Source organism: Ambystoma mexicanum, chromosome 12 (assembly GCF_040938575.1).
Source record: "Ambystoma mexicanum isolate Mex_15411 chromosome 12, UKY_AmexF1_1, whole genome shotgun sequence".
Classification (NCBI taxonomy): domain Eukaryota; kingdom Metazoa; phylum Chordata; class Amphibia; order Caudata; family Ambystomatidae; genus Ambystoma; species Ambystoma mexicanum.
The window spans coordinates 1,248,879,351-1,248,900,985 of NC_090936.1; the positions used below are offsets into that span (position 1 = coordinate 1,248,879,351).

Below are 21,635 nucleotides of genomic sequence, written 5' to 3' on the forward strand. Positions count from 1 at the left end.
TGGTACTGTTTTAGGCTATTGTATTAGCCTCGAACATAAACCCGCTTGACCAAATTCGTTTTCTTTTGGCTCCGGTCGGGTTTAGTCACCATTTCTTTTTGTTAAAGTCCTTTTTGTGTTTTACTTTTCGCGCCAAACCAGGTTTGCCTTCTTTGTTCGCCGTCCTTTGGCGGGCTTCTGTCCAGAAGCCCTCCTTTGGCACCTGGGTCTCTAGGTGGGCTGAATGTTAAGGGGTGGGGTTTAGTCACCCACTGCACAGGGTCTCCTTGGAGACCAAAGTCGCACTTTGTGTCGATTGGCTAAGGTGGTTGTCCACGCCGGACAACCCCCCTGCTGAGTGATTGACAGCCAGGCTGTGTGAATGGGGGATTTTGGCATAAAAGGCACGACTCTTGAGCTGGAAGTCAGAGTCGCCACTGGAACTGCAAGAACCGAAGAAAAGCGGAGAGAACGAAGGCTGCTGCAACTCCCAAGTCCCGGTGAAGCCCTGCTGCAGTCCTGGGCTATCTACCCTTCAACAACAGAAGATCCAGTCCGGAGTCTTCTTCCCTTGAGCCTGGTGGGATCAACCAGCTCACCTTCAGCAACCAGAGAATCCTCTTCTTGGTCGAAATCGCTGCACACAGCTGTAGTGGTCCGGATAGCCATCTGTAGAGACCCTCCTGTTTTAAAGGAGCGCACCTTTTATTCACCGTTGCAACACTGCTGCTGGCTTCATCCCTGGGTAGAGCAGATCGCTCCTGATGTCCTCCTTCTTGTCCCCACAGCTGAAGCTCCAGGAATCATGAGTCTGCAGGAACTACCAGGAACAACTGTGTAACGCTCACCTGATTCCCACGGAGGCGCTGATCCCGGCTTGGCTGCTATCGTTTCTTCAATTGAGAAGCGTAGAGCTCGGACGACTCTCAGGACTGGGCTTCCTCTTATCGAATGTCTGACTTGCAGGGTAAGTTTTCTGCAGGTGGAAGAAAAAGGGTTAATCACCGTTTGATGGGATTCCTTCTCCCACCAATCGCCAGTTTCTCCCACAACTTAGCTTTCTACTTGTCTCAGCGAGCTCTCACCTTAGGCGTATAAATGCTGAGCTCTCCATCCTGCGTCTGGTGCAGGGATGCGTGGATTCCAGTTACGTCACTGGATGAGTTCAGTGTTGAGGCTCAAGTCTTTTGCGGCCTTAGTTGTGGCACTGGTGCTGGGATGCCGAAGAGCGATACCGCCGTTACTGCACGAGCGGATGCCTGTAATTATACTGTAGTCTTTAGGCTTTAAAAGATGGGCACCTCAATAATGTCCCTTTTCCTTTGTTTCAGGCCTCGGGATGCTGTGGGCGTAGTTTTCCGTTGCCGCTGCACGTGCCGATGCACGTAAGTATAATGTTCGTTGGCCGCTTTTAATGGCACCTCTAATAATGTCCTTTTTCTAGTTTTCAGGTGCCGGATGCTGCAGGCTTTATATCCATTGCCACTGCACGTGCCGATGAACGTAAGTATAATGATCGTTGGCCGCCTTTAATGGCACCTCTAATAATGTCCTTTTTCTAGTTTTCAGGTGCCGGGATGCTGCGGTTGATGCGGCCGCTTCTGCGCGTGCAAAAACTGGTAAGTTAAGATGAATGCAACTGCCTTCACCCGAACCCCTTTTTAATTATGTCCTTTGCCTTTCAGGTGCAGAGAAGCTGCCGAAGAGAAGGCCGCGGTTAGCTCCGTTGCAATCACGGATGGATCAGGTAAGCGGGCGCGGCTGCGAGCAAGTCGCACTTTTCTAACCTTATGTTTATTCTTTGCAGGTTTTGCCGGTGACTGAATTCCGGGATCTGGTAAGTATTGTTCTGTGTCTTTCTTCATCCACAGGTTGCTGCGCGGAAGCTGAAGATGACTCTGGACCTGGAATGCAGGAGCCGACTCGGTGAGCGTCCTGCTGCTGCTGCAGAATAACGCGAAGCACGTGTTTTCCATCGGGCGTGGTTTAAATAGCAGAGAAGTGCTTCCAGTGTGTGTTCTTCCACTGGTTCCACCCAGGTAAGAAAAGAGTTCCTGAATGGAGGGAATAGTTCCTCCCAGCCCTGATGGCTGGGGACTTCAACCAGACTTGTTTTGTTCTGGGTAAATATGCAGCATGGTCTGCCTCTGATAAGTCCACCCAAGCATTATTACACTGTTTATCAATATGAGCCTGGCGCCTATGGCGCCGGGACTGAAACCCTTCATGAGCCTGGCTCACCACTTAGCATGTTTGATTGACAGCTAGGCTGAATGAATGGGGGTTTCTTGCATAAAAGCAGGGCTTTTGGGACTGGAACTTCAGAAGTCGCTACAGGATCTGAGAATCCGAAGAGGAAGAAGCTGAGCCGACCTGCCACGACGACACCACCGGTGGAGCCCTGCTGAACCATCTCACCACTTCCCGACGACAGAGGAGATCTTCTTGCCGGAGAGTCTCATCCCCTTGAGCTGGTGGGGACAACCAGTTCGCTTTCCTTTGTCGCCTACTAGGACGTCTCGTGGTCGGATTGCCCGTGCCAAGTACCCCGGCAAACAGATAGCCACTTACCACTGAACCGCGAAAGAAAGGACCACCCCTTTTAATCGAGAAACTCCACGGCTGGTTTCTTCCCTGGCAGCACAACGACCTCCTGCTTTCCTCCCCGCCGAGATCTTCTCTTCTGCCGGACGAAGCACCGACTCGCAACCGCTGCCAGGAACAACTGCCCCCGCTGGAGTGTTCTCACCATTTCAAGGTACTGTGTCCGCCTGGCCTCCCTTTCTATAGATTGCTACAAGGTGACAGTAAATCCTTAACCTTCTAGACTGGGCTGGCCTCTTGACCATCTAACTGGTCCCTTTCTTTTGGTCCAACTTCTTTCTGAACCTTTGAGACTTTTGTGCACTTTTCAACCATGTGACCTTGGACACATTTCGTTCTGATCCTCTTAAAGTGGATCCGGCTTTCTGAACTCTAACTTCACGGTTTGATTCAGCCTTCCTCTCTTGCTGTGTTCTTTTGAAAGTGTTGGGATCTGTTTCAATTTATGCTCTGCCTTTCTCTCCCTTTGAAACCGAATTATTAGAGTGCCATCTGCGTTAAGCGCTCACCACTGTCTGAAAATAAGTGGGGGCTTTACTTAAGACTTGTCTAAATATTCTTGTAAGGGAGTGTATATACTTTAGTGACTGTTTTTGAACGTGCTTGAGGATTAGTGCCAGTGTGTTTTCTTAGATGTGTTTTTAAATAAATAATTATATATCTTCTACACCAAAGCTCTGGTCACTGTTTGCTTGTTCTACTGTGTTTACCTGCCCTATTGTGTATCCTCTGTATACTGCCTAACTCTTCTTGAGAGAAGTCCGACTGCTCAGCCACAGCTACCAGGTAAATCTGGGTGGTGCAGACTGCCACCAATTGGGTTCACTGCTAACTCCTGTAGTCCTAAACTTTTTGCAGTGGTCCCTAAGGGAACTGCACAGGTTTCTGCCTAACTTCCCCCGCCCCTCAAGACCCCTTCTCTCAACCGCACAGTCTCTGAAAACGACAGTCCGATCACAATCCTGGCGTACCTCACCAGAGTCATGGAATGCTTGGTCACAAACCAACTCCAACAACAGGTCACCACAAGCGACCTCCTCAACGCCTTTGAATCAGGTTTCCACTCCAGCCACAGCACCAAAACGGCAACTCTTCACATCCTAGATGACGTGTACAACATCACTCACAGACGATACGGCCCTTGTACTATGCAGCGACCAGTCCACAACTGTTTACATCAACTGCACCATCCTAACAAAACATCTAGTCCCGCAAGATCAAACTCTAAGGCACTATCGTTCATCGGCATGCCTCCCTACCAATCCCACCCCACCACAGTGAAATATGAGTATATGATATGGCATTTGTAATGCGCCTATACACAAATGTTTCAAGGCACGACCAGGCAAGGGAGGGGGAACAGAAGGCAGACAGACAGCGATCCTACTAGACCAGGTGACATTGCGATTGCGCGAGTGCAGGGGAGGGGGGAAGTGCAAAAGGGGAAATGGGAGGGGGGCAGTGCTGTACTCGGGATCAAAACAATAACAAGAAGTGCAGCCAGCAGATGACAGGTGCAAGTGCACACAGAAGGTGTCCAAAAGTGCAAGTAGGGGGAACTGTAGGGTTACAGATTCAGACCCAAGTGCAAGGTTTGCCAGGAGGCAGTGCGGGTTTGCAACTGGGCAGGCAGAGACCTGAAGTCAGAGGGTTACCAGGGGACAAGTGCAGTATCAGACAGGAAATCAGAAGAGGAAGAGAGAAAACAGAAGCAAAGAGGAAGGTCTTGAGGTGCTTCCAGAACTGGAGACGATTCTGCTCAATTTTCACAGAGGCAGGGAGGTTGCTCCAGAGGGTGGCCCCAGCTGAAGGAAAATATCTACCCCCAACTCGTTGCTTGGAGAAGCGACTGGCCCTGAGAGAGTTGGAGGTGGAGGATGAAGAGCTTGAGTAGGAAGGTATTTGCGAAGAGAGAGTTGGAGGTATTGAGGATCCAGTCCCCAGAAGGCCTTGTGGACAATGCAGAGGGCCTTTAACTTAATCCTTGCAGCCACTGGGAGCCAATGCAGAAATGTCAGTGCTGGAGAGATACGATCCCTGGCCTTGAGGCCAAGGACAAGTCTTGCAGTCCTGGTGTAGAGAGGGAGCCAAGTACCCCCACCTCAAGCATCGCGCCTATGTTGCTTATATGCTGGGAACCAGAATGTGAAACACGTGCAGTGCCAGTGAAGATACCAATACCAAGGAGAATCCTGGAAGCAAGGTTCCCATTGAGAAAGCCATACCTGCATACACGACAATATGATGGCCATTTGAGCGAATCCCAGAAGAAGTGGGAAAAGTGAGCGAAAGGGAAGAGTGGCAACGTCACACGAAGCAAGACTGACGCAACCAGAAGAGATGCAGAGACAAGAGAACAGACATTCTATAGGCATTAAGAAACTATCGAAGATAAACAACATTTCAGGATCGAGATGAAAATGCTTATGCTACAGAAACGATGAAGACATTAAGTCATTTTACACATGTACAGATGCAAGAAACGCAAAGTATTCTTAAGGCTAGTTATATAGCAAATAGATTGCAGTATGCGCCAAACATGTATATATGTATGTATTTATGTATGTAAATATATATATATATATATATATATATATATATATATATATATATATATATATATATATATATATATATATATATATATATATATATATATATATATATATATGAGTGAATGAACTATAGACCATTCCAATACGCATTTTAGCAGAGCTGGACCAGAAAAAGGAAGGATTTTCCAGTGTGTCGCAGATGAAAAAGCAATGGCTTTACAGAGGTGAATCAAAGAAGGGCGAGGCTGGACCAGCCCCAAGAAGCCGAGGCCACTCTGGGCTGGAATGATCAGACAGTAGCTACAACCGTGTGAAAGAACAAACTCCTGTTCAGAAGACGTGCATGAAAACAAGAAAGACGTCAGAGGTTCATTAAATAAGAGTATTTTAAATACAACAGAGCTCTAAATCATGGTCTTCAGTCACGTGGATGGCTGAAAACAGATAATCGTGAAAAGCTACAGCAACTAAAGGAGACAGAGTATGCTATACTCCCTCGTATTCTCCAGAGCAAGGAGCATTTCCAAGGTCAGGTTCAAAGCCTTAATTGACGAGTAGACTGCAAGGGTGATGAACGAGGACATGCTAATTGGTGAGAAGCTATGGTCAAGATCAACCCAGCAGCACCTGGATGCCAGCCTGCGTGGGGCTGGTGTATGTGGAAAAGTACTGACTGGTTCAAGGGTGCCAGCCAATTAGAAGGCTACATAGTAAAGAGCCCTATAGTTTGGCCAGTCAATGGGACGTTGTGTATTTGATGACGTTCATAGTGATCTGTATGAGGGGAGGGCTTAGTTGCCCCACATGATGTTAGAGACCCCGTCACTCTCTTAGACAAGTATGGAACGTATACCTAGATGTTCCCCCTAATCATATCACTTTCTCCAGTAGGTTTTTGTAGTTTGTCACATAGGAGGACGTCAATAATAATGAGTGTTTACAATATAACCTGCTTTTTTATGAAACTTGCCGAGTGAGAAGATAGAAAGAATTGTCGATGTTCGCTGTAACTCCCTGTTTTAGACAATTGCAAATAAAACAGCTTTGATTTGCTAACTTCCTGAGTTAGTCCGATATTGTTTGAGTATCTTCTGCATCCCCATCCATCTCAAAGTATTGCTACCTCGTCTGAAAGGGCTGGGTCGATAACCCTGGTTCACTGTTCTAGATGAGTTGCAGAGGACGGAGAGTAGAACCAGGCAGATTTAGAAAGATGCAGTTGCAATAGTCAAGCCTAGAGAGAACCAGAGCTCTGGAGACAGTGAGCTTCTGGGGGAAGGAGAGGAAAGGAAGAATACCTCTGAGGAGGTGCAGCTGGTAGTGTGAATTCTTAGAGACGACAGAGATTTGAGGAGAGAAGGAGAGTGTGGAGTCGAAGATGACCCAGAGGTTTTTAGCTTCACAGGTGGGAGCAGGAAGAGGGCCAAGGGAGGCCGGCCAGAGAGTGGCAGGAAAGGAGGGTGCAGGTGTGCTGATGAGGAGAATCTCTGTCTTACTGGCATTAAGGCAGAGATCGTTGGCGGCACACCATTCCTGGATAGCAAATAGACAGATGAGAGAAGGAGAAGAGGTGGCGGAGGGGGGCCAGAAAATGAGCCGAGTGCCATCAGCATAGCACTCAAAGTTGGAGCAGGGAGCGGAAAATGCAGTGGGCAAGAAGTGCTAGGTATTGGTTGAAGAGCAACGGAGAGAGGTTAGACCCCTGGGGAACACCACAGGTAGAGCTAGAGATGGAGGAGAAGGACCAAAGTTGGACCTGGGCGGGTCGATCAGAGAAGACCGAGGTCAGCCAGGCCAGGGCCTGATCGGTGATACCCAGGTTATCATGGAGACGGTTGACCTCATGGTCAGTATCCGGGTGGAATCCCACATAAAGGTTCTCTATACCACCACCACCTGCATGGCCACTCACTTCCGAAAACTCAACCCTTGCAAAAGAGGTGACCAAATATGCTCCCTCAGGCACACGCCGGACATCCTCCCCGTGGCACGGCTCCCGCTCCTCTCCACACCAGTCAAGTCCCAAGGCTTCAACATCGACCACCGTCCCCCAACCTATCCTTCACACACCACACCCCACACACCACATGCACACATGCACACATGCAGCCTACAGCGACGACCTCCATACCCCAGTCCAGGCAGTAGTTCCAGGCAAGCGGGATCAGCCCAGGGCTCTCCTATCCCCCTTCCCCCCCCTTGCAAGGCATACAGAATGCATCAGCAAGACACTCATCCGAACACTCCCCAATCACCACCTCTATTCCAGCTCCACCGCCCCCCCTGACTCCCCCCCCATTCTCCAGAGACTCGCTTTCAAAGGACTCTTTATCGTGTACAAGGCCTTCCACATCAACACAAACTACAACCAACAGCCACAAAAACACCAGACAAAGCAACCACAATCTCCTAGGTGTGCCACTCTGCAAACGTACAGGCACACAACCACCCAGCTGGCAGCCACAGACGTGAATGACCCCAACCCCACCCGGACCCCCCTCCCCTCCCCTCCCATAATCCAGCCAGGCGCCTGATCTTGCTGCCCTGCCGGCAGCATCACTTCTTTCTGAGCCCCTGGGGTTCGCTGGGGGTCCCCCGGGTAGGGCCGGCGCTAGAGAAGCGCCTCAATAGTAGTGTCTGTCTTTCTGAGTGTCACATTCCCTGCCACGCGGGGGAGAGGCCAGGGCGCCTCTGGTGGTTTCACTGGGGTGGGGGGTCACATCCCCAGCACACGCCACACTAACACCCGCTGCTTCCATGCTCAGAGGCATGGGGGGCGGGGGGGGCGCTGCTGTGCGAGGCGTGTTCCTTATGCTGCATGACTCCACACCACACCACGCACCTCGCCCTGGACTCGAGGGCAAAGCTACAGAAACGGGGACAATGCATCTTTCGTGCACTAGGGCAACGTTTGCCCTGGTGCCAATACCGTGCCAAACTGCACTTGACAAGGAGCAATCGGTTTCTAATGCGTTCGTGTTTTTAGAAAAAGGGCACACGACACGTTGCTATACTCTACTGAAACTTTGCGCTGTGGTGCAACGTTTCTGTAATGTGGGGTGCAGAGGCCTACCGGGAAATCTCCAGAGCTCCTTAGGCCAGTCCAGCCCTGCCCAGGGTGCATCAATCAAAGGCTACAGGGCAAGCTCCAGACTTCCCAATAGGCCAGTCCACCCTCGCCAAGGGTGCAAAGGCTATGGGAAAATCTCCAGAGCTCCCCTTAGGCCAGTTCAGCCCTGCCCAGGGTGCATCAATCAAAGGCTACAGGGCAAGCTCCAGACTTCCCAATAGGCCAGTCCACCCTTGCCAAGGGTGCAAAGGCTATGGGGAAATCTCCAGAGCTCCCCTTAGGCCAGTCCAGCCCTGCCCAGGGTGCAGAGGCCTACGGGGAAATCTCCACCCCTGCCCAGGGTGCAGAGGCTACAGGGCAAGCTCCAGATTTCCCAATAGGCCAGTCCAGCCCTGCCAAGGGTGCAGAGTTCTACGGGGAAATCTCCAGAGGTCCCCTTATGCCAGTGCACCCCTATCCTGGGCCCAGATGTTCTGGTAAATCTGAAAGCAAGGGGATGGGTTGGGTTAGCAGGAAGAGAAGGGACATGCAAGAGGGACGTGACCAACAAATGAAGCACTCACTCAAAAGCACTACATGCAGAGGAATATCTCAGCTTCTACACAACAGAGGCAATCACACACACACACACACACACACACACACACACACACACACACACGACTGCGGTTCAGGACACAGCGCCAGTCCTGAAGTTTCGCTGCCATTAGCTCTCACTGCGTGTTTCCACCCTCTGAAGTGCTCCTTCAGGACCCCACAGGGCTTTCTGCCTAATTCCACCATTGCAGAGAGATTATTTTTATAGATTTCCAGACAGGGCAGACGTTCCATTTTCCTAATGCAGAGACCCCCTGGTGCGATTCAATTACACCAATAAAATGGGATCCCAGGCAGAGCGCGCGGCTGAGTCAAAGGGATCGTATTATCCGGTGCTACTCGCATGCACAGCACAGCGCCCAGACGCATCTCCTCCGAACGAGGCTCGTTATATCGCTTTCAAACTACAAACTTAATCCATCCCTCGAGAGCACCCCCCACCAGGGCCCAGGGAGTCGGGCGGAGGCAGTAACCAGCCCCCCTGCCAGGGCTTGGCCGCCTCCAGTCGTGGGCCTTCAGCTGGGCTCACAATGATACCCAAGACCTCCCCAAGACCAGAAGATGAGGTGCCCCCCCCTCCCCCTGATGAGTCATTCGTGAAGCGAGGGGACGGCCGCCTCTCAAGTGGGCCCATTCTTTGGGCAACCCATATAATGGCGGCCCTCGTGAGCAAGGGGCAGAGCATCGAGCAGGAGGCAGCGGCCCGAAGCCCTCGTGCAAGGCAGGAGGCGCTACCATGGTAAGCATGAGTCCCTACACTTCTCTACTCATGGCCCTGGCTCTGTTCTCCCACGGGTTCCTGCTCTCGCTGTCCAAGTCCATACGCAAGGCTGAGGGCGACGAGATGCTCCTGGACTCCATCAGCCTCGGCAAGGCGCTGCGCAGCGGAGAGGGCGCCGAGAAGGCCATGGTCAACCAGCTAGAACACTTCAAGAACGACGAGTCCAACTTCCTGGACGAGGAGGAAGAGCGAAGCGCCAAGGTGGGTCTTCCTGGTGAAGCCCAGTCTCCCGGGAGAGGGTAGCCTAGCTCTGGCGAGAGTGGGGGTACCGCTGAGTTATGGAGGGGCAAGGGGTATAGCGCCCCAGATAGATGTGCGGTCCACAGAAGCTCATATTAAGCACCCACCCGGCATGACAGGGGGGGGGGGGGGGGTCACAGCAGCAATAGAAGCACTGTGCTGCCCATCCCTGGGACCCCACATCACACACAGCCGGGCGTTGCCTCCCTTTCAGGCGAAGCTTGAGAGATTACAGTTCAGAAGAGCTGCCCTGCCACACGAACACGGACTGGCCTTAGAATTCCGAACACCTGATGGGGCGATGGAGGGGACTGGGGCAAGAGGCGGGCACAGTCAAAATATATACATTGCTTCAGTATCAATCCTATGATGGGGTCGAAGAAGGTGGACGCCCCCCCCCCCCTTGCTAACCCTTGGAAAGACGAACCCAGGCCTCCCCTCGCATAGAGCTGGAGTCCTTGGGGGAGGGGGCTCGCCCCACGTGCAGTGGGACTAGTGGAGTGGGGGGGGGGGGCACACTATAGTGGGGTTTATTAAATATACAGCATCTGCCGCATTAGCTCAGTGGGCCGAGCGCCTGCTGCTGAGTGATGCGCATTGCCTGTAGGCCAGAAGTCTGGCAAGAGCAGCGTGGGTTCAGGGGGGCAAGGTTAAGTTCACGCTGTTTAAAATGCCACTGCCCGTGCCAGCTTGCTGGGGGTAGAAACGTTGCTTATAAAAAGTACATTTCTTATAACAAATGTCTCCTTCTGGGCAGAACTTGGCTCTGAAACACAACTTCCTGGGCCACAGCGGCCTGAACCTCGCCATGAGGCAGTACCCGTACCTGGCCCTCAGGGGCCCCTCGGACTCGGAGACCCAGAGCCTGGAGAGCGTGCAGGAGAGGCGGGAGGCCGGCGAGGAGGACAGCGCCGCGAAGCTGCCCATCGGCAGGAGGGATTTCGACAGTAAGTGCCAGGCCCCAGGTGGTGGTGGGGGGGGGGGGGAGGAGGGAGGAGGGGGGGGGGTGGGGAGGTGTGTGGGGAGAAACGGCTTCCCAGCTTCTGTGCCCCTCAAACCCCCCCCCCCCCCACACGCACTGGCCCCCAGGACAGGCACACCACCCCCACCCAAGACCCCTGAAGGCCAGGCTCTCGGATCACAACACTGCCTCCTTTCCCACAGGGTGTTCCTCCCCCTGGGCCCCGCAGACCACCGCTGGGCACGGCCACTCCTGTTCCTCCACCCCTCTGCCTCTTCACCAGGCCTCCCACTGCATGCAGAGCGACTGCCCCAACACTAGGTGAGGCCAGCTGCGACCACTGTTGGGGCCACCGCGCCCACCAGGTAAGCCACGTGTGTGCAGCCTTGTGCCAGAAAAAAGATTGAGTGGCCAGTTCAGAACCCCCCCCCCCACCCCCCTGTGAACATTCCAACTCCTGCTATGCAACAGCTGCTCCCAGCACACAAGCAGAAGAGGACCCCCACCTCAGGCAAACTCACCCCTATACAGAACACCTGCCTCCACTATCAGTGGCCCCACCGTCAGCCAGAAACCAGCTCAGGGGCCCCTGCCCTCAGGTTCTCCGCCTCCCTCAGTCCATATGCGCACACCCGCTGTGGAGGCAGGCAGTTTACTCCGGGAAGGCTTTCTATATGCATGTGTAATGTGTATAGGTTCCAGTTATTTGCAGTATGAAGAACACACACGAGACCCCTCCCCCACTCCCAATCACTGACTTTATCCCTTTCCTTGCTTGCGACACCACCAGTAGCCCTGGCAGCAACCCTTGCCCGACACAAGCCACCATGGACCCGCAAACGCCGCCGCCATGACCCTGCTGCGGGACTGAAGGAGCGCCCCTCGAATGCACGGGGCTCCCCAGGGGCCAAGGGGGTGGTCCTCTGAAGCCCTTAGTCCTATCCAGGGAAAGTTTCATGGACCTTCTTGCATGTAGGTGATGGAGGGGTCCTTCACACACTGAGAACCTGCTCTCAAGTGATGGTGCGAGGGAGGAAGAGGCGGGTGGGCCCTAGCACCACCCAGCCCACAGGCAAGACTGGGGGGCGGGGGGGAAGCTCTCCTGGGGTGCACAGACATGCCTGGGCCAAGCATTAGCCACCAGAAAGCCGACCTGCTGTGCTTTAGGTGGGGTAAGAAATTGAGGGGGGGGGGGGGGGGGGTAAAAGGGTGGAGGGTTATCGCAAGGAATGATACTTAAGATCATAACTGAGCCAACATGGTCAGCAATGGACAGATACAGATTGAACAGTCCGGGTGACAGGGGTGACCCCTGTGGCACTCCACAGGGTATTGGCAGCTGTTCACTTGAGCCGGTTGCTTTTCCAGAAACCTGTACCAGGGAGGTTAGTTAATCTAGAGCAGAGTATACTACAATCCACCAGATGGAAACTGCCCCCAAGCCCAGCACGACGAGCCGACTGATGCCCCCTTGTCAGCATTATCGAGTAGGCAGTCTCTGCACCATGGCCTGCCCTAAAGCCAGACTGGTGCGGCTCTAGAAGGTCAGTAGCTTCCAGATGGTCTTGGAGTTGCAGAGTCACAACTTCCTCAAGGACTCTTGTGGCCATCAGAGCCCTGCAAAGGGGCGATAGTTGGCAAGCACTTTATGGCCCAGGTCGGATTCCTTTAGCTCCTCTGGAACAAGGCCCAGCGAGGCCTTCACACACACCCGAAGGGTTTCAGGGGATCCCCCCCGTGCCTGCGCGCGGTGCTTTGCCAGATCTGCCGGGATTGGGTCCTACGGGAAATGAGGAGCCTTCAAATGAGAGCTTCTTTTCCCACTGGGGAGAAATTAAACTCCGGTAGATACATGTTTTTCTACTAGAAACATCGGACTCCGTTAAGGAGGGAGACGTAACCGATTGAGCATCGATAGTCAATTTTATTTTTATTTTTAAAAAAGGTGGTGATAAAATCATTGCCCATCTTCCGAGTTGTGGGCATGCAGTATTATAGAATCCGGACTGGCTAGGTTCCCGATGGCCATGGTCACTGCCGAATGGATGCGCCGTTGACATTTGAGGGCAGGTTTAGAGCTTCTATGGTCTACAGGGCTCTGGCCAGGAGCCATTTTCTCCATTTTCCGATATTGGCTCCCTCAGTACTTCTGCTGGTCGTTAAACCACCGATCCCCTTCCCTAGTCATCGTTGTAGTGTTTTTTAGGGGTGCAATAGCATCACAGCCCATTTGTAATGGTCTCATCAAGTTTGTAGAGACCTCCACACCCACCACGGTGTCGTAGACATGTGACTCAGGAGGTCGGCATCAGAAACACGACGAGATTCTGAAATAGAGGTTATTGTGCTTCGAATTCTAGGTTAGTACAGCACTGAACCCAGAGTGCATTTACCATGTATAGGGAAACCAAAAGCACTGAACCCAGAGTGCATTTACCATGCACGGGGAAACCAAAGCACTGAACCCAGAGTGCATTTACCATGTATAGGGAAACCAAAGCACTGAACCCAGAGTGCATTTACCATGCACGGGGAAACCAAAGCACTGAACCCAGAGTGCATTTACCATGCACGGGGAAACCAAAGCACTGAACCCAGAGTGCATTTACCATGCATAGGGAAACCAAAGCACTGAACCCAGAGTGCATTTACCATGTATAGGGAAACCAAAGCACTGAACCCAGAGTGCATTTACCATGCACGGGGAAACCAAAGCACTGAACCCAGAGTGCATTTACCATGCATAGGGAAACCAAAGCACTGAAACTACAGTGCATTTACGATGCATGGGGAAACCAAAGCATTGAAACCAGAGTTCATTTACCATTCATAGGGAAACCAAAGCACTGAACCCAGAGTGCATTTACAATGCATAGGGAAACCAAAGCACTGGAACTACAGTGCATTTACGATGCATGGGGAAACCAAAGCATTGAAACCAGAGTTCATTTACCATTCATAGGGAAACCAAAGCACTGAACCCAGAGTGCATTTACAATGCATAGGGGAAACCAAAGCACTGATCCCAGAGTGCATTTACCATGCATGGGGAAACCAAAGAACTGAACCCACAGTGCATTTAATATGCATAGGGAAACCCAAAGCACTGATCCCAGAGTGCATTTACAATGCATAGGGAAACCCAAAGCATTGAACCCAGAGTGCATTTACAATGCATAAGGAAACCCAAAGCACTGAACCCAGAGTGCATTTACAATGCATAGGGAAACCAAAGCACTGGAACTACAGTGCATTTACGATGCATGGGGAAACCAAAGCATTGAAACCAGAGTTCATTTACCATTCATAGGGAAACCAAAGCACTGAACCCAGAGTGCATTTACAATGCATAGGGAAACCAAAGCACTGGAACTACAGTGCATTTACGATGCATGGGGAAACCAAAGCATTGAAACCAGAGTTCATTTACCATTCATAGGGAAACCAAAGCACTGAACCCAGAGTGCATTTACAATGCATAGGGGAAACCAAAGCACTGATCCCAGAGTGCATTTACCATGCATGGGGAAACCAAAGAACTGAACCCACAGTGCATTTAATATGCATAGGGAAACCCAAAGCACTGATCCCAGAGTGCATTTACAATGCATAGGGAAACCCAAAGCATTGAACCCAGAGTGCATTTACAATGCATAAGGAAACCCAAAGCACTGAACCCAGAGTGCATTTACTATGCATAGGGAAACCAAAGCACTGAACCCAGAGTGCATTTACTATGCATGGGGAAACCAAAGCACTGAACCCAGAGAGCATTTACCATGCATAGGGAAACCAAAGCACTGAACCCAGAGTGCATTTACAATGCATAGGGAAACCCAAAGCACTGAACCCAGAGTGCATTTACTATGCATAGGGAAACCCAAAGCACTGATCCCAGAGTGCATTTACTATGCATAGGGAAACCAAAGCACTGAACCCAGAGTGCATTCACAATGCATAGGGAAACCAAAGCACTGAACCCAGAGTGCATTCACAATGCATAGGGAAACGAAAGCACTGAACCCAGAGTGCATTCAACAGGTGAAGGGAAAAGCCAAATCACCGAGTACACCTCTGCATTGACCCAGATAGCAAAGGAGATCAAATGCAGAAGAAGGCAGAGTCATTGTCATGGCCATGAAACATAAGTCATCAAATAACTTTATTTGGCCATAGGCCATCAAAGTGCATCCTAACAACAAACATTCACTTATCCACATAGCAACAAAAAATTTCCACAGAGTAGTGTAGGCATTTGTTTACGAGGGCACCCCTCGAGTCTCGCTTGTTGACCCGCAGTTTGGGCGCCCCAAGTAAAGAGAGAGTAGCATTTTTTTAGCCCCCTTTGGATATAGTTTTGTGACGGTCCCCCTGTAGGACGGGGTCTAAAGGCTCTAGGTTCCGTTCTCTTTGGGCATAGGGGTCCAATAGGTTGAGCCTTGGTCTATCAGAGAAGCCGGCGTGCCCTGGGAGTTGTTAATCTCACTAAACTCCATAGACCCCGTGTGCGGCAGTTGTGCTCAGCCTGGCGTTGCCTCCTGTTGGCACCAGTGGGCCTACACAGAGCCGCGACCAAGGGATGTCTCTCCAAGACAAAATGATGGCAATGTTTTGGTCAGAGTGTCTGGCTCAAGGGGGCATACCGGAGGTGGGTTGTGGGCCTCGTTACAACAGCTGGAACCATAGGGGGCCCCTCCCCCGCCACCCCTAGAGCTAATGGATGTTTAGTGGTGCTCAGCTGCACATGACTGCAGTTAGAATGACCTCCCTGGACTGGGCGGACCTCCCTGGACTGGGCGGACCTCCCTGGACTGGGCGGACCTCCCTGGACTGGGCGGACCTCCCTGGACTGGGCGGACCTCCCTGGACTGGGCGTGTGAAAACAAGGAAATATGAGGCAGGGTAACCAAAATGGAAACACACCAAACACAGGTTACAAAGGAACATACAAAGTACTTTATTTTATACTGAATCCAGTTACAAAAGAACAGAACAAAATTCAGATAGCTATCGACCCTCAGTACAACACAGCGAACTCCGGCGTGGTTCGGTGTGCTCAGTGAGTGCAAATATTCATTGAAACAGTCAGGCTTTTATACATTTCTCCAGCCTGTTGTCCAGCCTTTCTTCAGGTTAACCATTCCATAAATAAGTTACTGCTCTAGGGTCCCTTGCCAGGTCAAATCTAGTTCATCTTAGGTTTATACATTAACAAGAAGAAATGGTAATGTATGCTCTAGGCCTAACATTACAATGCGGGACTTAATTTATACAATATAGTTAAGCAGATGTTCTCATTCAATTATAGATCAGTTTCGGTGATACAGGAAATCCATTGCACACAGGTCAGCAGAAGGACAAGGTCTCAGCTCATGACCCTAACAAGTGGCCTGCAGGCAAGTTATACATTAGCTGTACAGAGGTCATGACAATCGAGTTCTGTTCTGAATAACATAGGCTACCATTTTAGCTCACATGGTGACTTTATAGAGTAAGAATACCTAAAATGGCGGCTTGATCCAAAATGACAGTTTACATTGTTTCTAAGGTCAGGACCTTGCAATGCAAGTTTATTCACATGTAGTTTATAAGCAGCTTGTTAGCAGCTTGGCGTAGGCCAATATACATATATTTATAGCAATAGGAGGCACGATATAATTTCTAGTTTGACAAACGCTCCTTTTGGCCTATGCCAAGTGCTAAACTACTTCTGATCTCCCTGCAAATAACTCCATGTGTCATCGTCCATACACCCTGAATAGCTGTCAGAAATATCTATCGCCATTAGATCTTTTACTAAGATCTTTCAATACATGCTCCTTAGAGGTTTTATCCGGGGCATACACTTTATGTCCTATTGTACCTATCGCCTGAGCGCAACATCCCCCTAGCATTGAACATATACTTAGTAGACATTGGATACAACAACAAAGAAATAGCAGAATTCCCAAAATAATCAGCAAGACTGAAAGCACTTTCCAACCCCAAGACCGCAACAAGTCCCAGAACCAAGCGCTAAGATCCCAATTTCCCTCGGGAATATGCACTTCTGAACTAAGAATGTGCAGATTCTGTATTGCCTTAAAAATAGTTGGGGAGGAATCCGGTACGAAAAGACAGCAAGCGGACCCCACTAGTTTACATACTCCACCACATTCAGCCAGAATGACATCTAATGCCATCCGGTTCTGAAGCGCTACCAATCTGATCGCTTTCTGCTCTAAAGTCATATTATAGAGTATATCTGTGGTCCGGTTTATGGTTCTCTCCAGTACTCGCTAGTTTCCTGATATCCTCGGAATTCGCCATCTGCCCAAAGAATGGAAGGAATGATTTCGCTAAATCTCCTAAAACCTGTGCTGGAGTGTCGCCATTCTCGTCCCGCCGTGGACAAGCCTTCGAAACCTCTACAGTACTTGCTATAAACACCCCAGGTAACAGGATTCCTAGATAACAAGTTCCCTGCCAATCCCTGGGCAACCATGGAAATGCTACATTACTGCAAACAAAATAGATAGGTTCACCTACATACAAAGGTCTGTCTTCCCCAGTCAAATTTGCAACGTTGGCACAACCTTTAAAATCTCCCATTGACCGGGTGCCATTCCTCTGTATGCAGAAAGAAACTGAATCGGGGCTATGGTTAACAGTATAATAAGGAGGCACGGCATCCTTATTGCCTATCGGAGCCATTTTAAAGGAAATCAAAGATTGGAAAGGACGAGACAGTATCAGAAGGCCTAATAGAAGCAATATTGAGCTTACTCCTATTTGCGAAAAGCGAGCATCCCAGGGGAGTCAGAACACGTTTCTCAAAACTATTCAAATTAGTGCCATCAAAGTTCCCCGAGATGCTATCGTTCCATCGGCCAAAGAACAGTGCTCTAAGTGAAGCATAACAAGCAGTTGTCAAAGGTAAAGGGTGTATATATCAACCTAGCCCCTTATCCCCATGTTGCGGTAAATGCAAGCAGATCCAACAATTGGTTCTGTTAAAGATTGCATGGGTAGCATTCATAATTAGAAGTAGTGTTATTTTGATAATTCCGTCTATGCAAAAGATCTCTAGGTGACAAGGTATGTAGTTGCACAGAAGGAGTGGGAACAGTTATATTTTCAACAGGTAGGAAATCATTGAAAGGGTGCATTCTCTCCAAATACCAAAACCCACAACCAACAGTTACTAAAAGTCCCGTGATTATCACCAGTGGACAACAAAATGTTTTCGGGGCCCCCACACTGATCTGCTCATTGTCTCTCCTAGTCACATTTTTGTCCAAAAGTTCAGTACGAACGGTAGCGGATGCGGGCATTGTCGTCTTCAATCGAGAAACACCAATTGTTCGTTTGCTGGCGACTCCGGTCGCGCGTCTTCTTAATGTCTTTTCCCACAACCCTTAGCCAGCAGAACCCTTTATGCAATTGGGCCAAAAAAAGGCAAGCCCTCAAATTCTTTCAATTGTACAGCAAGAGCCATATTGCAAACCTATCTCCTTGGGCGGTGATTATACTTCACAGTTTCCGGTGCAAAAGAATCAGCAGACAGGATGTCGTCACTTCCCACAGGAGGTGGCGAGTGAACGGAAGTTGGATCAGAAGATGGATGATCCACAAACGATGCAGTGGGAGAGCAAGGAGGCAAGATGGCCGTTTTGTCGGGCCTTACAACTTTCGGAACGGCCTCCGATACTCTCTCTCCACCGTCTGCCATTTCGGGTACGTTGGTTTCAATGTCGGAAAGGGTTTCTGCGTCTTCTGTATCGTATGGCACTGGGTGTGGGATCCGTTTGGTGTGGCTGCCGTGGATCCAGTGGCGACGTCCCCCTACCCGCACCGCAGTCTGAGTGACCAGGAGCACCTGGTAGGGGCCCCTCCAACGTGGTGCGAGGCAAGACGCTCTATCGAAGGATTTAACGAGGATCCAATTCCCTGGTCGTAGACTGACCGGGGCCCTCGTACCTCACCGGCAATGCCTCTCGCACCTGGTGATAAATTGAAAACAGGTTTTTAGTCCATTGGTTACAATAGTCGGAGAGAAGTACATTTTCTACATCACGCAATGCGCAGTTTTTAGGCAAACCCCAAATGTTAGCAGGTCTCCCCATTACCAGCTCAAAGGGAGAGAGCCCAGTCTTAGTTTGAGGGGTTGTCCGCATTGAAAGTAACACAATCAGTAAGGCGTCCGGCCATTTTAGTTTGGTGCCGGCACACGTCTTAGCGAGCTTGTTTTTTATGATACCATTGTGTCTTTCCACTAATCCGGCGCTCTGAGCATGTCTGGCCGAATGGAATAGTTTGTCAATTTGCAATGCCGTACATATCTGTAGAATTACAGCATCGATAAAATGCGGACCATTATCCGACCAGATAACTCTCGGCAAACCAAACTGTGGGAAGAATTCCTTTAACATGGTCTTTGCAGTGGTCATGGCTGTAGCGTCTTTAACAGGGAAAGCCTCAACCCACTTACTAAAGGAGCAAATTACCACAAGGACATATTTTAGATTGTTACATCGCTCCATTTCAATAAAGTCAAAGTGAATCACTTCAAACGGGACAGAAGGAGGCCCAAAGCTACCTCTTGGAGTTGCTGTCCCCTTTCCCACATTGTGTTGTAGGCAAATCATGCAATTTTGGACATAATGCTGGGCAATTTTTGAAATCTTATCATTTACCCAGACTTTCTCTAACATTCTCGTGATCTGTTGAGCGCACACGTGTGGGACCGTGTGCCATGGTAACCATCATTACTATATAGGCATTAGGAAGCAACCATTTCCCTTCAACCATGTCCACACAACACCCATCGAGTTTCCCCAAGCCCTCAGCCCACCTCTTGGATTCTTCTAATGTGGCATCGGCTTGGATATCCCGTACAGACCCAACACCCTCATCCATTGCATAGGCATCTACAGTCTCCCTTGAAACATACATCTCCGTGAAGAGATCAGAGGCAGTTTGTCTAGCTATTTGATCAGCGAAAGCATTCCCTTTCCCTACATCATCTATAATCTTGCGATGTGCTGCGCACTTAATGATTGCTAACTGACTAGGGAGCGCAAGCGCTGAAAGCAATTGTACTATCAGGGAGCCATGTTGGATCTTGGTGCCATGCGAAGTTAAAAACCCTCTCTCTGACCAAAGTCTTCCAAAGTTGTGAGCCACCCCAAAGGCATACTGGCTATCAGCATATATGTTTACTGTTAGCCCTTCAGAAAGCTCACAAGCTTGAGTCAATGCTATAATCTCTGCGGCCTGCGTAGAGTTATGCGTAATTCTCTTGGTCTCCACAACCGTACTCAATGTAGTGACTGCATAAGTAGCTGTGGATGTACCATCCAGTAGTTTGAAGCAGGAGCCATCACAAAACCGCTCCCCTTGTGGGTTATCCAAAGGAGGTCCCTCAAATCAACTCTGCCTTTTGTATCTTGTTCAGTAGTATACAGGCAGTCATGTGACTCTTCGTCACCGCAAACAGTATTTTGCGGGAAAGGTAGGAGTTCAGCCGGGTTAAGAACGCAGCACCTCCTAATTTGAATGTGGGGAGCAAACAAGATTAATTCATATCTCGCCAGTCGTGCGGAAGTGAGGTGTTGCGTTTGGGTTTTGTTCAATAGAATATCTACAGAGTGAGGCACCATCAGGGTTAAATCATGGACTAGGACCATTCCCTCACTGTTTTACAGACGCAGCAGCGACAGCACACAAACATCTTGGCAAAGCGCATGCAACAGGATCAAGGGCGGAAGAGTAGTAACCGCATGGCCTATTCTTCCCTCCAGGTTCCTGCGTTAATACAGCCAAAGCACATCCATCACATTCATGCACAAACACAAAGGCCTTCTCATAGTTCGGTGTGCCCAAAACTGGCGCCGAACATAATGCAGTCTTGAGCAACTCGAATGAATGTTGATGCTCCGTATTCCATGGCAATGGCGAAGAAATACCCTTCTTCGTCATGGCCAACATCGGTTTTATCACTAGTGAGAAGTTTGGGATCCATAACCTACAGTAAGAAGCCATACCTATCAAGGCTCTAACTTCCTTTTGTGTATTTGGGACAGACATGTCAGAAATGTGTTTTATTCTTTCAGGTGTCAGTCTTCTTAACTCCTTTGACAGGAGATAGCCTAAATAGGCGACCTCCTGGCAACAATATTGAAACTTTTTGAGCGAAGCTTTGCGAGCATGCTTAGCTAGATGGATGAGCAACAACACAGTGTCTTTACAAGAGCTCTGAGTCAGCGGCTAAAAGTAAATCATCAACATATTGAAGCAACGTACAAGTAGGGGGCAATCCAAGGGTATGAAGCTGCTCTTTCAAAGCCCTACTATAAATACCAGGACTCTGTGAGGTGCATGAGTAAATGTGAATGAGCGTCCCCCTAAGGTGAACGCGAACAAGTATCTACTATCCTCATGTATAGGAATACTGAAGAAAGCATTCTTTAGGTCCACAACACTGAAGTGAGTAGCCGTAGCTGGAATCATGGTTAATATTGTCGTCACATCAGGCACAATTGGAAATTGCGGAGCAACGACTTTATTAATGGCACGTAAATCAATTATAAAACGAAATGGAATTGCATTATCACCTTTTTTGTACACGGGTAAAATCGGACTATTGCACAAACTTCCTGCAATCTCCTCAATCACCCCACGATGCACACAATCGGAAACCATGCTCTTCAAAGCTCGCTCGCCTTCAACTGAGATCTTATACTGTGGAATTCGGGGCAGCTTAATTCCATGTTTCAAAACTATTTTAACAGGCTCAATCTGCAAAACACCGACATCATTGTCATCAACTGCCCACAAACACTCTGGTACATTACTGAATTCTGGCGG

General features: G+C 49.8%; 1 protein-coding gene across 1 annotated transcript in view; it reads left to right on the forward strand.

The window, feature by feature from the left end:
• The first annotated feature begins 9,416 nt into the window (after positions 1-9,416).
• Positions 9,417-21,635, forward strand: part of PMCH (pro-melanin concentrating hormone) — a 31,786-nt gene continuing 19,567 nt past the window's right edge. Inside the window, exons 1-2 of the mRNA XM_069629931.1 lie at positions 9,417-9,787; positions 10,584-10,773. Coding sequence (XP_069486032.1) covers positions 9,542-9,787; positions 10,584-10,773 — 436 coding nt within the window. The 5' untranslated portion in view covers positions 9,417-9,541. The remainder of the gene's footprint in view (positions 9,788-10,583; positions 10,774-21,635) is intronic.